Source organism: Brienomyrus brachyistius, chromosome 16 (genome assembly GCF_023856365.1).
Source record: "Brienomyrus brachyistius isolate T26 chromosome 16, BBRACH_0.4, whole genome shotgun sequence".
NCBI classification, from domain to species: domain Eukaryota; kingdom Metazoa; phylum Chordata; class Actinopteri; order Osteoglossiformes; family Mormyridae; genus Brienomyrus; species Brienomyrus brachyistius.
In genome coordinates, this window is record NC_064548.1 from 24,313,883 (window position 1) to 24,327,648 (window position 13,766).

The 13,766-nt window shown below is 50.6% G+C and overlaps 1 protein-coding gene across 3 annotated transcripts in view; it reads left to right on the forward strand.

Annotated features, from left to right (window-relative positions):
* The window catches only part of LOC125710281 (protein TANC1-like), a 74,304-nt gene that overhangs the window by 58,009 nt on the left and 2,529 nt on the right, over nt 1–13,766 (forward strand). For 2 of the 3 annotated variants that reach the window (XM_048979848.1, XM_048979850.1), the window contains 10 exons: nt 2,466–2,702; nt 2,894–3,079; nt 3,571–3,649; nt 8,563–8,696; nt 8,918–9,041; nt 9,458–9,633; nt 10,397–10,529; nt 11,240–11,331; nt 11,926–12,072; nt 13,321–13,421. In XM_048979848.1, coding sequence (XP_048835805.1) covers nt 2,466–2,702; nt 2,894–3,079; nt 3,571–3,649; nt 8,563–8,696; nt 8,918–9,041; nt 9,458–9,633; nt 10,397–10,529; nt 11,240–11,331; nt 11,926–12,072; nt 13,321–13,421 — 1,409 coding nt within the window. Of the gene's footprint in view, nt 1–2,465; nt 2,703–2,893; nt 3,080–3,570; nt 3,650–8,562; nt 8,697–8,917; nt 9,042–9,457; nt 9,634–10,396; nt 10,530–11,239; nt 11,332–11,925; nt 12,073–13,320; nt 13,520–13,766 lie in introns of all 3 variants that reach the window. The other variant, XR_007382949.1, reaches the window with a different exon arrangement.

Consider the following 13,766-nt stretch of genomic DNA (forward strand, 5'->3'; position numbering starts at 1 on the left):
TCTGTTTGGTTAGTTAGGAAACTGTCGCATTAACTGAGAGTCATTCAGATTTATAATTTATCACCTGAAGCCATTCAGGGCTAACATAATAGAGCTTCTTGCGGAAATACATAAGTGACCTTGTAGGTGGTGCTGAAGTACTTTCAAACTTTACAGTTAGTCAGCTTCAGTGTGCTGTAGATCACACACGCCTGCTGTGTGAGGAAGCTCAACTGCCTCAGCTGTGATGAAGATCCATAGGCAGAAAAGACCGAACAGCAGATCTTTTATTGGAGTTGGTGATCAGATAGAACCGTGTGTCCCGATCTGGTCTTCAGGGACTCGCAGACAGTCCACGTTCTCGCAAAAATGTGGACTGTCTGACAGGGAGTTGGGTGGGAGCAGAGAGGTGGACCACCTGTGAGTCCCCAGGGACTAGGTTGGGAAACACTGAGTTAGAAGACCGGATAGCTCTGCATTTAATCAGTTATTGTTGAGTTAGCTGCATCCGGACTCCTGTCCCGCCAAGCGGGTGATGGATCGGCAGAATTCCCATACTGCTGGAGAGCTGGAGATGGATGAGAAGCCACAGGTAGCAGCACATGAAGATTGATGCCTGGAGTAGCTTCTCCTTCCTCCGGTGGGGCTCATCACTCACAGCCAACACTGTAAATGGCCTGAATCTCGCCGTAGCCCTAGGTGGGGTTGATGCCTCCGCTCGCGTTGCTCCGCACCTGGGAGATTTGTGGTGCGCCAGCCCAGCATATCTCTCGCAGTCGCCGCGTGGGATCTGCAGATGAAAACACCCATCGTAACAATTCATCCCCCCTCAGCAGCAACTCGCCCCCTCCCAGACCACAGGCGCTGGTTGTTTTCCTAGCAGGTCGATATTGGCATGTGAGTTATTACCCCCCAAGGCTGGGGGTCCTGCCTGCATTCTAAGTATGTGTGGAGTTTGCATGTCCTCCCCATTTTGCGGACTCCTTCCAGATACGCCAGTTCCTCCCTGGCCAAAAACCCTCAAAGCTAGTAGGTGACCTGGTGTCTCTGAATGGCCTATAATGTGTGCCCTGTGGTGGATGGGCATCCCATCCAGGGTATTCCCTGCCTCTTGTTCTGTGCTGCCCAGGATTGGCCCCCAAGATCTGTACTGGATACGCGGTTAAGAAAAATGGATAGATGAGATTATATCATAGGCTGGACTGTTATGCGTCTGTCTGTCCACCTATCAGCAACTTAGGATATGTAGGGGGTTGGACAATGAAACCGAAACACTGACCAAACTGGTGTTTGAGGTTTCATGCATATATATGGGTGGCCTGATGGCCAATCTTCAGTGACTGCACATTCCATCAGTATGAGCAGAGTGTGAAGGTTTGAATCTGCAAAACAATAGCACAGCTGTGCATAAAACATTGTAATACACACGACATAACAGGACGACATGTCACGACATGTCAGAGTTCAAAAGAGGACAAATGGATGGTATGGTATTTGGCTGCCGCATCTGTGACCAGGACAGTAAGTCTTAGTGATGTATCAAGAGCCGCGGTATCCAGGGTAATGTCGGCATACCACCATGAACGATGGAGCACATCCAACAGGAGTAACTGTGGATGTAAGAGGAAGCTGTCTGACAGGGACGTCCAGGTACAAACCAGTATTGTATCCAAAAAAAAACATGAACCTACAGCAGCCCAGCTCACTGCAGAATTAAAAGTGTTTCTCATCTCTCCTGTTTCCGATAAAACTGTTGGTCAGGAGCTCCAGGGCCAGAATTCATGGTCGGGCTGCTATAGCCAAACCTTTGGTCACTCATGCCAAACATCGGTTTCAATGGTGCCAGCAGGCAAATCCTGGGATCTAGACAATGTGAATCATATATTGTTCCCTGATGATTCCACCGTACTCACATGCATAAGCCCCGAAGAGACTTACCACCCAGACCGCTACGTACCCAGAGTGCAGCACGGGATGGATCAGTCACTATTTGGGCTGCAATATCATGGCATTCCCCAGGTCCACTGCTTGTTCTAGATGGGCGCGACACTGCCAAAGACCACCAAGCCATTCTGGTGGACCAGGTTCACCCATTGGTTCAAACATTGTATCAGGATGATAATGCAGTAATACACACCGCCAGACCGGTGCCAGAGTGGTTTGATGAGCATGAAATTGAAGTTTCCCTTGGCCTCCACAGTCACAGGATCTGAGTATTATTGAGCCACTTTGGGGTGTTTTAGAGGAGCGGTGGTTTTCCTCCACCAGGATCTTGCAGTAAATTGGCCACTATATTTGCAAGAGGAACTGCTCAGAATCTTTCTGGCCATTGTGCAGGACTCGTATCTGCCGTCCCCAAAACAAACTAATGATGTTAGACCTACAGCATATCAATAAAACTATTGTGGTCTAAAGCCGAGTGTTTAAGTTTCATTTTCCAACCCACATAAATCTTGTCATTTCCCAACCCAAACCCCGCCTCCCAGGTGAGCCGTCTCCTGATGCTGGCTGGGGCCAACGTGAACTACCGCACGGAGGTGCTGGGCAATGCACCCGTGCTGTGCGTGCAGTGCCACCTGGGCCACCAGGAGCTAGTGAGCCTGCTGCTGGAGTTCGGCGCCACTGTGGAGGGTACCTCCGAGAACGGGATGAGTGCCCTGTGCTTCGCAGCGGCCGCTGGCCACCTGGGTCTTGTCACACTGCTCTGCAAGCGTGGAGTCAAGGTCAGGATGAGTTAATACCGCTAACACGTCACTAGCTGTTAGCTATCACTTCATGAGTCGGTATATGTTAAAGTTTCTCTTCAGTGATAGTCGCCTGAACCCTTCCTGGTGGTGCTGATTTTTGTTGACCATGCTGGTCTCTGGCTACCCTGATTCCGCTACAGATGCTCACGTTTAGTACCTGTGTGCAGGTCGACCATGTGGACAAGAGTGGTCAATGTGCCCTGGTCCATACGGCTCTACGGGGCCACCTGGATGTCATGCAGTTTCTCCTGGCCATGGAGTGGAGCCCCGGGGGTGGGCAGGGGGACTCCAGCCTGAAAAGTAGGGCCACCCAGCAGGCCCTTACCGCCGCTTGCAGCATGGGCCACACACAGGTGAGTGGGCTCCCAGGGCACGACCGGAGAACGGGCAGAAAAAAAATTACTGAAAGGGCCATTAACTCATAGCCATCTTTGTCCCCATTCTTGGTGGGGTCAAAAACCAGTTTCAGGGCCAAGCATGGGTCGTGTAGTTATACTCTGAGCAGAAGCTGTCACACTGTTGTCCGTTTTATGCACCTTCAGTGGATGTTAAGGACATTAATTGACTCGGGAAGAATGACCCCCTGAGCTGTTGGGATTGGGCTAGCCATGCCCTCATTATTTCCTGGGTGTCTCTCATTCGTCAGTCAGTCAGAGATTTACTTGCATATCAGGTGTTTGACATGTGATTGGTTCAGGCCAATGTGCATTGATCATCCTAAGTAATTTCATGGTCACGCTTTAAAAATCTGTTTATTCAGCACAAAGCACAATTATTTGAATATTTAGTTCCTACCCAAGGATGTGAGTTTGTGCCATTAATCACGTTGCCTTCCTTTTGACAGGTGGTGCGGAGTCTGCTGGCACTGAGTAATGAACACAGTGTGCAGATTGATGGGCATGACACACTCTGGGGAGAGACAGGTACCGTCACCTACAGCTCTTCATTCTGTGTGTCTCCCATCGGGTCATCATTAGCACACGTTGGGCGCAGAGCATAGCCAGCTCTCTCTCTCTGGACATGTCGGGGGGGTGCAGTATGTATTATCCAAAGAAGCTTCCAGAAGCTTACGTTTTAGACCTGAATGCTGTAGCCTCCTTGTGAGCTTAAAGCTCTCACCTCGAGACACCACCTGTTGTGCTAATCGTGCATCGTCCAGATGGTTGTGGCTCTTCACAGCTGTCTCACATTAATCCCATTCACCTGTAAACAGAGCAGCCCTCCAATGCGCTTCCGTTTTATAAACGCCATCGGCTCCACCCCCTTCCTACTGCCACTCCTGAAAACGGACCCTAGACTGCGCCCATCAAGTGTGTTATCCTGATGGGAGTTTTACCAGATTGTTACCAGAGTGTTACCGGCCTACACTAGTCTCGAAGGAGTGCTCTACCCTCCTAACCCCCCACCCCCCTTTAAAAAAACACATAGTGACGTTGAGATGCTGGATTCATCAGTCTGGGTACTGAGCCGTAACGCGGACACGCTCTGCTTAGGTCTTTTAAGCGCCACTGAAATGGTGAAATGGGATAGCAGAGAACTTGGCCCGTGTATCTTCATCACAGCTTAAAGCTCCATAATGGCCCAGCGGGGGGTGGAATCCGTCTCTAGGAGAATTTCAGCATCACCTGCCAGTTTGCACTGGTTGTGTCTGCCCTAGAAAGGCTTTAGTAGAAACATTTCTGTCTGAAGTAGTAAAACTGCAGGCGTCACGTTGAAGAAGGTGCCTCTCTCCGAGGCCATATGATCAGATTAGACGGCGTTTGTGAAGCGGGCAGGCAGGTAGCCGCTGGACACGGTTGCCATTGGACACGGTCGCCGCTAACAACTGATCACGACAACAACATGGTAATAGAGCGGGGAGTAGGAAGGCAGAAGAATCGCGGCTGATTAGCTGGCGGTACACTGGGTGCTGCACAAACGTGCATCACAGAGGTCTTTTATGAGGATTTACACGTGGGGAGTGCTGTTTTCTTTTGAAATATTGATGCGGAATTAAAAAAAAAAATTGAAAAGAGTTAAAATCACTGGGAACATTTAGCTGTGAAGCGTGTTTTTTTCCAGAGAATTACATAAATGGAGATAAACAGAGAAATGTTCTCGGGCTTGTGTCCATCCGAAAAGGCCTTCTCAGCATTTACCTCTATGGATGGCCTGACGTCATGTGACCCAGAGACCTGTCATGTAACTTGTTCCACAGAGACATGGCATTGGGTCAGTGTCATTTCATAAAGCTTTGATTGGTTCCTTCTCCCTACACTTTGTTTTGCCACCTTCAACAAAAGCAAGACTGTGATAAAGAGCTGTGAATTAATTAAAACTGTTAGGATTGTTTTGGCAACGCTCGCTGTACTCGCACTTAATTTATTGCGCTTTGCAGTTCCTCAGGCTTAGCTTGTTGTCTGCAGCATCGCTAAAATGCTAAACATCAATGTAAAGACATGAACTATCCTGTGTGACCTTGAGCGGCTCATTCTGCTCCTGGTCTGTCGCTGCCACCAGCCGCTAAATGAGGATGAAGACAGTGTTTACGGCAGGGTTGGAGCCGTTCCACAATGCATTCACCAATTCCAGTCCAATTCCAATCCAGATCATTTCCTGATTTGCATTGGAATTGATTTATGGATTCTGAAATGGCCCCCACCCTGGTTTACACACCCCTCCTGAGCCTTAATGTGACAGGGAACATGAAACATGACCGTAGGCAGAACCTGGTGGATTCGGCCTGGTCTGCTTCTCGGTCTGAGAAACAAAGGCTGGTCCTTAATTATGTTTTCCTGCTATATGAGGCACTAGACTGTAGCAGGGGTTTGTTAATTGGATTCCCATTCATTTGACTAGCACAGGCCTGGAGTCTATCCCTGGGGGGAGACCCGTGTGCTAGTAGACACTTTGCTAACCCGTTTTATGTATCTCAACTAACGCTTGCACTGGTGGAACATGGATGAACGTTTTTCTTCACGCAACATTCCTTTACTGTGATTAGTCTGTGTCAGATGCTGCTGCTGGTAATCCATACCAAACTGTGCACGTTTTGCTGGGCTATACTTAATATTTTTCAGTGTCTTCATTGTGTCCAAGCTGTTTCGCTTCCAGAAGGTCGTCACAGTCGACAGTGTGCCTGCTCAAAGTCACATTGCCACACCTGTGGGTGTCAGCATGCCGTCGACAGCTCTGCCCTGACAGGGGGGCACTTCCAACGGCATCCTTCATGCACGGCGGGTGACCTGTAGCAGAGACCGGGGGCCCCCATGCCCCTAATGGTCACATAATGAGTGTATATCGAAGCCTAATCGCATGCATCTGGCACCGTCGTGGGATGGGTGAACCTCCCGCCTGCCCAGACACCCCCTGTGAGGAGATGAACCAGCACAATTTGTTTCGTGCCGTTAAGCCCCCATCTGGAAGTGGACGGTTGGATCGTTTCTGCAAGCGTGTCCGTTCCCCAGTGCGCTGGACTGCCCCCCGGGGACTCGTATGAAGCTTTGCAGTAGGACGTGTTTTTAATGTGTTTCTCAGAGAGGAAGATGTCAGCAAAAATCATGGCACTGCAAGAGCAGGGCTGGATTCTAACATCCCTAGACATCTGAAGGCACAGAGGTCACCTGCAGCGCCTTTCGGCCAGTGATTATGATCAGAAGTCAATATTGCGGCTGCAGTGCTGCGACCTTGCTGGGTGCTGGCCTCGCAATCTCATGCAGCCGCATTAGGAAGGCTCTGGAACGTCATCTCCTCCGAAGAGCTCCGCGTGTAGATGATCCTGCCTCAGAAAAGCACCAACACAACAAGGTCCCGTGTAATTACACGAGTGTTAAGCTCATTTTCAAACCTTACAGCCTACTTTTCGCCGGGTTATAGGCTTACGGTGAACTGCAGCTGTCTAACAAATGCAAATAAAATACGGATTCCAGATTTTTCTTTACATAAGGTGCCTGACTTAATCAGGACATGTTGCCGTATAATGTAGCTGATATGAATTTAATAAGGAAATGCAGTTATATAAATGTAGCCTGAATAGCTGATGTGAATTTAATAAAGATGTATTGATCATATAGATGTAGGGTAAAGAGCTGATTTAAACCTTCTGGTATTATATGAGTAATATCAGAGGTGGAAAGTTCAGAGCCAGAAAGTATAAATCCAGACCAAGGTTTTGTTTCAACCAACCAGTTGAGTCCCCTGTGACTGTGACTCATAATACTGAACAGGTTGGTTGAAATGAAACCTTGGTCTGGATTTATACTTTCTGGACCTGAACTTTCCACCTCTGAAGAATATTAAGAGGTATATCAATACACTGCCTCCAGTGTGTAAACCGAGCCAACAGTTGGTCTCGTGGTCTTGCAGAGGGGTAATACAAGCACAATACAAGACGACCAGTGGGGTGGCATAATAGGGTAACAGAATCCTCCCATCTGCAGCCCCATTTAGGCTGAAGTCCTGGGGGAACTCTGGTGGGAGAATGGCAGCCTTGCCCTTAAGTGGCCCAATAAACAGCCCTTCCCACCTCAGCCGCTGAAGGCACTCCTGGGTGAGATGGATGGACAGGCAGCCATTGACAGACACATTCGTCAAGCTGTGCTCTGGCTTTGATTTCCAGCACACCCTCGACCCCCCTTCCTGAAGGTCATACGTGGGAGTGGTTTTTACCGATGGTGCATGTTTAATGATGATTAAGGCAGCAGTTGTTAATCCCTGCGCTTGTCGCTCACATGGGAACAAAGATGTCGCCCCATCTCACGGTTGCTCGCATACCATTGGCCCTAAACCACAGGTCACAGGGATCACTGGTTCCTGGGCACAGTGGTGTCTTATGGGTAATTTGTTCAGAGGGTTTCAGTGCATGGTTGATGAAAGGTTAAGCCCTGAAAGACCCCTTGAGTTTCCTGGGTTCTTTATCGAAATAATACTCCACGCTCCACCCCGAGAGCACTCAGGCCGTTTTTAAACGCGGATCCTAGCAGACTGTTTTTGCCGAGCGATGGGATGTTACGTAAGGGATTAGAGCCGGGCCTCATGGCCGAGCCATCTGGAGGCTGTTAGGAGAGCAGTGCGGCAGGTCAGGTGTACCTCCCGCTTCCTCGGAGCAGGCAGCCAGCCGGCTTTTTAGCAGCGCGATGGATGTTTCCTGTCAGCCCAACACGTGTCCAGGCCATATCCCACCTGGACAATAAGCATGAGGTTTGGGATGGAAATGAGATGGCCTGTTCATTTCCTTTTCTGCATTTCTGCGCATATCCAGTACATCTCTTCACAGTGTTGAGGGAGTAAATATATCCATGTGCAGTATGCTGGGGTCACCAGGTGTACTGAGCCCCAGTGTCATGTCTTCTGTCTCCAGCACTGTGTCCCCCCAGTGTCATGTCCTCTGTCCCCAGCACTGTGTCCCCCCAGTGTCATGTCTTCTGTCCCCAGCACTGTGTCCCCCCAGTGTCATGTCTTCTGTCTCCAGCACTGTGTACCCCCAGTGTCATGTCCTCTGTCCCCAGCACTGTGTCCCCCCAGTGTCATGTCCTCTGTCCCTAGCACTGTGTCCCCCCAGTGTCATGTCCTCTGTCCCTAGCACTGTGTCCCCCCAGTGTCATGTCTTCTGTTCCCAGCACTGTGTACCCCCAGTGTCATGTCTTCTGTCTCCAGCACTGTGTACCCCCAGTGTCATGTCCTCTGTCCCCAGCACTGTGTCCCCCCAGTGTCATGTCCTCTGTCCCTAGCACTGTGTCCCCCCAGTGTCATGTCCTCTGTCCCCAGCACTGTGTCCCCCCAGTGTCATGTCTTCTGTCTCCAGCACTGTGTCCCTAGCACCATATCCCCAGCACAGTGTCCCCTGTCCTCTCCGCAGCCCTGACAGCCGCATCGAGCCGAGGCAAGATGGAGGTCTGCAAGCTGCTGCTGGAGCAGGGGGCTGTGGTGCAGCAGGCCAACCGCCGTGGGTCCTCCTCCCTCTTCTGTGCTGTGAGGCAGGGCCACTGGCAGGTAAGGTGGGGGTCACTGGCTGGTGGGAGGTGGCTGGCAGGACATTAATCAAGCCACCCTGTCACATATGTCAGAGCTGAGACCAGAAAAAACTCTGAAGAGCCAAATCCGGACGTAACATTCAGACTGATGCATTTTGCACTTAGAAGGACTCTCAGAAAGGACAATATCTGATAACCTGGGGGCAGCCAGCTGTAATTGCTCCCTTACCTTTGCTTCAGGTTGCCGAGCTCCTCCTGGAGCAGGAAGTGGACGTCAACGTCACCGACAAGCAGGGACGCACCCTGCTGATGGTGGGAGCCTGCGAGGGCCACCTGAGCACAGTGGAGTTCCTGCTGTCCAAGGGTGAGTGTCAGGTCAAAGGTCAGCCCTTACCACTGCCTCATGGCCCGTCGGGTTTCACTCAACACGCAGAGTGAGAGGATTTTCCTGAACTGAAAAAAAGAAAATGAAAACAAATCCCATCGCATGTGGAATGGTAGAAAGTCAGTCAACGTGAAGATGAAATTCGGTCACCACCAAATTCATGATTTTAAACTAAAAACTGTACATTGTTTTCTATTGGTAACTGGTCTGCATTTCTATTGGGTGGCTGTTGAAGTACTTCTTAAGAAAATTTGTATCTTGAATGTTAACCAACTCATTAAAGGTTTGTAGAACCGAAGTCCAGACAGGACCCTGCTCAGGCATGGATGAAGGCCATGACCGTCGTAATGATGGTGGCCTTGACCAGTGGGCGTGTGCCTCCTGTGTGCCGCCAGGAGCCTCCGTGGCGGCGGTGGATAAGGAGGGCCTGACGCCTCTCAGCTGGGCCTGTCTGAAGGGACACAGGGAGGTGGTGCGCTGTCTGGCGGCAAACGGCGCCGTGGTGGACCACGCCGACAAGAACGGCCGCACGCCGCTGGACCTGGCGGCCTTCTACGGCGACGCCGACATCGTGAGTGACAAGACGCTACTCTGACAGTCACCTGGGGTTGGGTGCATCCTGCAGTCACTGCTGTAACATACAGGGGGTTCAAAAGAAAGCTTACAGAGCCACAGAAAGTTCACAGACCCTGCACCCCCCAACAGTGCCTGAGGTTGTAAATATATGCATGTAAATACATGCAGACTGTTGCTGGGGTCACCAGGTGTACTGAGCCCTTGTGCCATGTCCCCTGTCCAATACCACAGTATCCTCTGCCCCCAGTACAGCGTTCCCTGCACAATGTCCTCTGCCCCCAGTACAGCATTCCCAACACAGTGTCCTCTGCCCCCACTACAGCATTCCCAACACAGTGTCCTCTGCCCCCAGTACAGCATTCCCAACACAGTGTCCTCTGCCCCCACTACAGCATTCCCAACACAGTGTCCTCTGCCCCCAGTACAGCGTTCCCAGCACAGTCTCCTCTGTCCCCACTACAGTGTTCCCAGTACAGTATCCCATGTCCGCAGTAGTGTCCCCAGCACAATGTCCCCAGCACAATGTCCCCAACCCACAGCGCTATCTTGTGTCCTCAGCACTGTGTCCTGTGTCCCCAAAAGTGTCCCCACTTGATTTCTTTTGTTCCAGACCAACAAACAGCTCACAGAGCCAAAAGAAGCTCATTGCCCCTGCACCCTCCCAATTCCGCCCCCCCCCCCCCCCCCCAAACCTTTAGACTAAACGTTTAAACTGGTCTCATTAGCTAAATTCACCAGTGTCCACCTTCGGCGTGCAGGTACACTTCCTGGTGGAGAAGGGCGCAGTGATCGAGCACGTGGACTGCAGCGGAATGAGGCCACTGGACCGGGCCATTGGCTGCCGGAACACCTCAGTGGTGGTGACCCTGCTGAAGAAAGGGGCCAAGCTGGGTGAGCCGGTGTGGGCCAGTGCAGGGTGTGGGGGGGATAAGAGTTACGGTCTAGCAGCCTTTGACCATCAACGCCCTGCTCTATCGCTCTCTGTGAGGTGTGCAGACCGCCGGCCCTGTCACCTTCCCTGTCATTAGACGCTGTCATCATCACCGGTGACATTCAGTGAGCATTCGGGGCTCGTAGCCCTGTAATCTGCTCATTTAGATCTTATCTCCTTTTAATTTTCCCGGAGCCGTCCCTAATGACTGTTGTATTGATTGGCTCGGATACACCCGCGGCCTTTGTGGTGCACGGTAACGTTTTGGTGTGTAATTCACATTTGTTTTTGTTTTGGGAGTAATAACTACACCCACTGCCATAGATGGTATCTGGCTATTCATTCAGTATTTTAAAGCATGTTTCTTTGTGATTGTATTGCACAATGCATGATAAATATAATTATTTGCTTTTTAATTATACGTTAATTAAGTTACAGCATTTGCCTTTCACTTTGTTTCTGGCTTCTTGTCTGTCTGTAATGTCTGAACCTTTCCTTTCTCCTAACCGCTTCCCATAATGCCTTGCCTAGGCTACAGAACATCTCCTTATGATCGATCAGGTACAATCTTTAGGTAACCTTACCTCGTACCATTGCTACTGTCCTCGCTGCCCCCCTGAGGGTGTGGGAGGAACAGCAAGCTGAACTCGGGCCCGCTCTCGCTCCACAGGCAATGCGGCCTGGGCTATGGCGACCTCCAAGCCTGACATCCTCATCATTCTCCTTCAGAAGCTCATGGAGGAAGGCAACCTGCTCTACAAGGTGAGTAAGAGGACATTCTCCAGTGGGACTTTGAGAGGTTTATGAGGCTCCTGACCCTTAACAGATGGAGATGTCCTTGCAATGACCTTCGGCATGATTAGCTGAGCCAGCCAATCACAGGTTAGATAGTGATGGAATCATTTGCTGTATTTTTGGACCCCACTAGATGCCACTCTAGCTTTGCTTTGATGCATGCTTTGTGCCCTTTTTGAGAGCGCCATCTAGTGGGGTCAAAAAATACAGCAAATGGTTCATGAAGTCCATCACTATTGCTCTCCCCAGGAAAATGATCCACTTTTGTTGTTTTTCTCTTTGAATAATGTAGTTTAGCCAGGATTCTAGCCCAGAAAAATGGGAACGAAGTTCAGAAAGAGTGTCTTAAGCACACATAGCTCCCGAGGCAAGGTCAGCTTCTTGACGCATAAAATGGCTGCGCTCCTCGATCCACAGAGCAGGAAAATGATTACCGCAGGTGTTACCCGAAATTGATCTTGTTTTGATGGGATGTGGAGGCAGGGGCAACACAGGGCTGTCGCCGCAGTTGGTCCTTGCAGGAGTTTGCGATGACCCCTGCCCCCCCTCTTCCTCCCTCAGAAGGGAAAGATGAAGGAGGCTGCACAGCGATACCAGTACGCCCTGAGGAAGTTCCCCAGGGAGGGCTTCGGGGAGGATCTGAGGACCTTCAAAGAGCTGCGCGTGTCGCTCTACCTCAACCTGTCCCGCTGCCGCAGAAAAACCAACGTGAGTGAGCTTCTGTTCAGACTATACCTGTCATTCAGCCAGTTCCCTGTAGGGTGGCGCTAAAGCATCATGATTTGTGTCCTGCCTCATGATATAAATTACATGGTGCAATATGAAAGGCTAAAATCCTGCCACAAAAAAGGTCTACTGGGGCCAAAAAAGAAGATTTAATGTGAGAGATTTCCACCCCAACATACATTAGCGGAGAGAGCCGGGCGGGACGATCCATGCGAGTTGTATTAACAGAAGCAAGGCCACTAACAGCAGGACGATGTCCAAACAAGCTTTGGGAGGAATAAGAGGCTAATGGACACAGACGGCAAACAGACGGGACTCGTATCAGCAGATTAGAAACCCCATTATCACCAGACGGGGGCACAAACTACCCCGGGATGGGAACTTCAGACTTGGGTACAGTGGTACAGTCTAGATTTAACTGGCACTGTTGCCTCAGACCTCAGGGACCAGCGTTTCTCCGCCATGTTCTCCCCGTGTCATTCTGTGGTTTCCTCCAGACTCCCCCCAAAGTCAAAACCCATGCTGAGGTGAACTGCAGTTACCAAACTGCCCATGGGTGTGCCAAGTATGGTCATTGTCACTCTGAATATTAATAGTTAACAGTAGTTAATAGTATTAGTAATAATAAATAATAATGCTTGTTGATTATTAATATTAGTTGCCTCTCAGCTCTGGGGCCTAGGTTTAAATCTCTGCCAGGGTGTGTGTGTGTGTGTGTGTGTGTGTGTGGAGTTTGTAAAGTCTCCCTGTGTTGTCCTCTGGTTCTTCACCCACAGTGCAAAAGGATTTATTTATTATTATACGCCATTGCACAGGTATAAGTACGGGTGTGTAGAAATCCATCGCTTTGCCAACCCCATCTTGCTCTTCCTAGCTCAGGGGTTACAGCACAGGGTCATCCATATAGCATCCCTTGGTCAAGGCTGGGGCTTGAACTGGCAACCTTCTGATCACAACACAGAAACCTTCCCCACTGAGCCACTCACCACCCCCACCCCAGTAAGATGTGCATGTGTCCATAAATAGTGTGAGTGTGCCCTGCGATGGGTTGGCACCCCATCCTGGGTCGTTCTGGCATAGTTTGCAATTAATAATAATAATCGATCCTTTAAACTATCCGATTGGGAAAAGCATTCCGAAGCGGTGCCCCCCTGTGCATTGCATAGAAATCTGCCACCCTCTGCCTTGCCCCGGCCCAAGTTGATCTAGGACTCTGCCTCCCCCCCCCAGGACTTCGGCATGGCTGAGGACTTCGCTACCAAGGCGCTGGAGCTGAAGCCAAAATGCTACGAGGCGTACTATGCGAGAGCCAGGGCAAAGAGGAGCAGCAGGTAGGACCCGCCTCCCCAAGAGTGGGAGCCACAAACCAACCTCCCTAAGGGTGGGGGTCACAAACCAATCTCCCCAAGAGTGGGGGCCACAAACCAACCTCCCCAAGAGTGGGGGTCACAAATCAACCTCCCTAAGGGTGGGGGTCACAAACCAACCTCCCCAAGAATGGGGGGCACAAAACAACTTCCCTAAGGGTGGGGGTCACAAACCAACCTCCCCAAGAGTGGGGGTCACAAACCAACCTCCCTAAGTGTGGGGGTCACAAACCAACCTCCCCAAGAGTGGGGGTCACAAACCAACCTCCCCAAGAGTGGGGGTCACAAACCAACCTCCCTAAGTGTGGG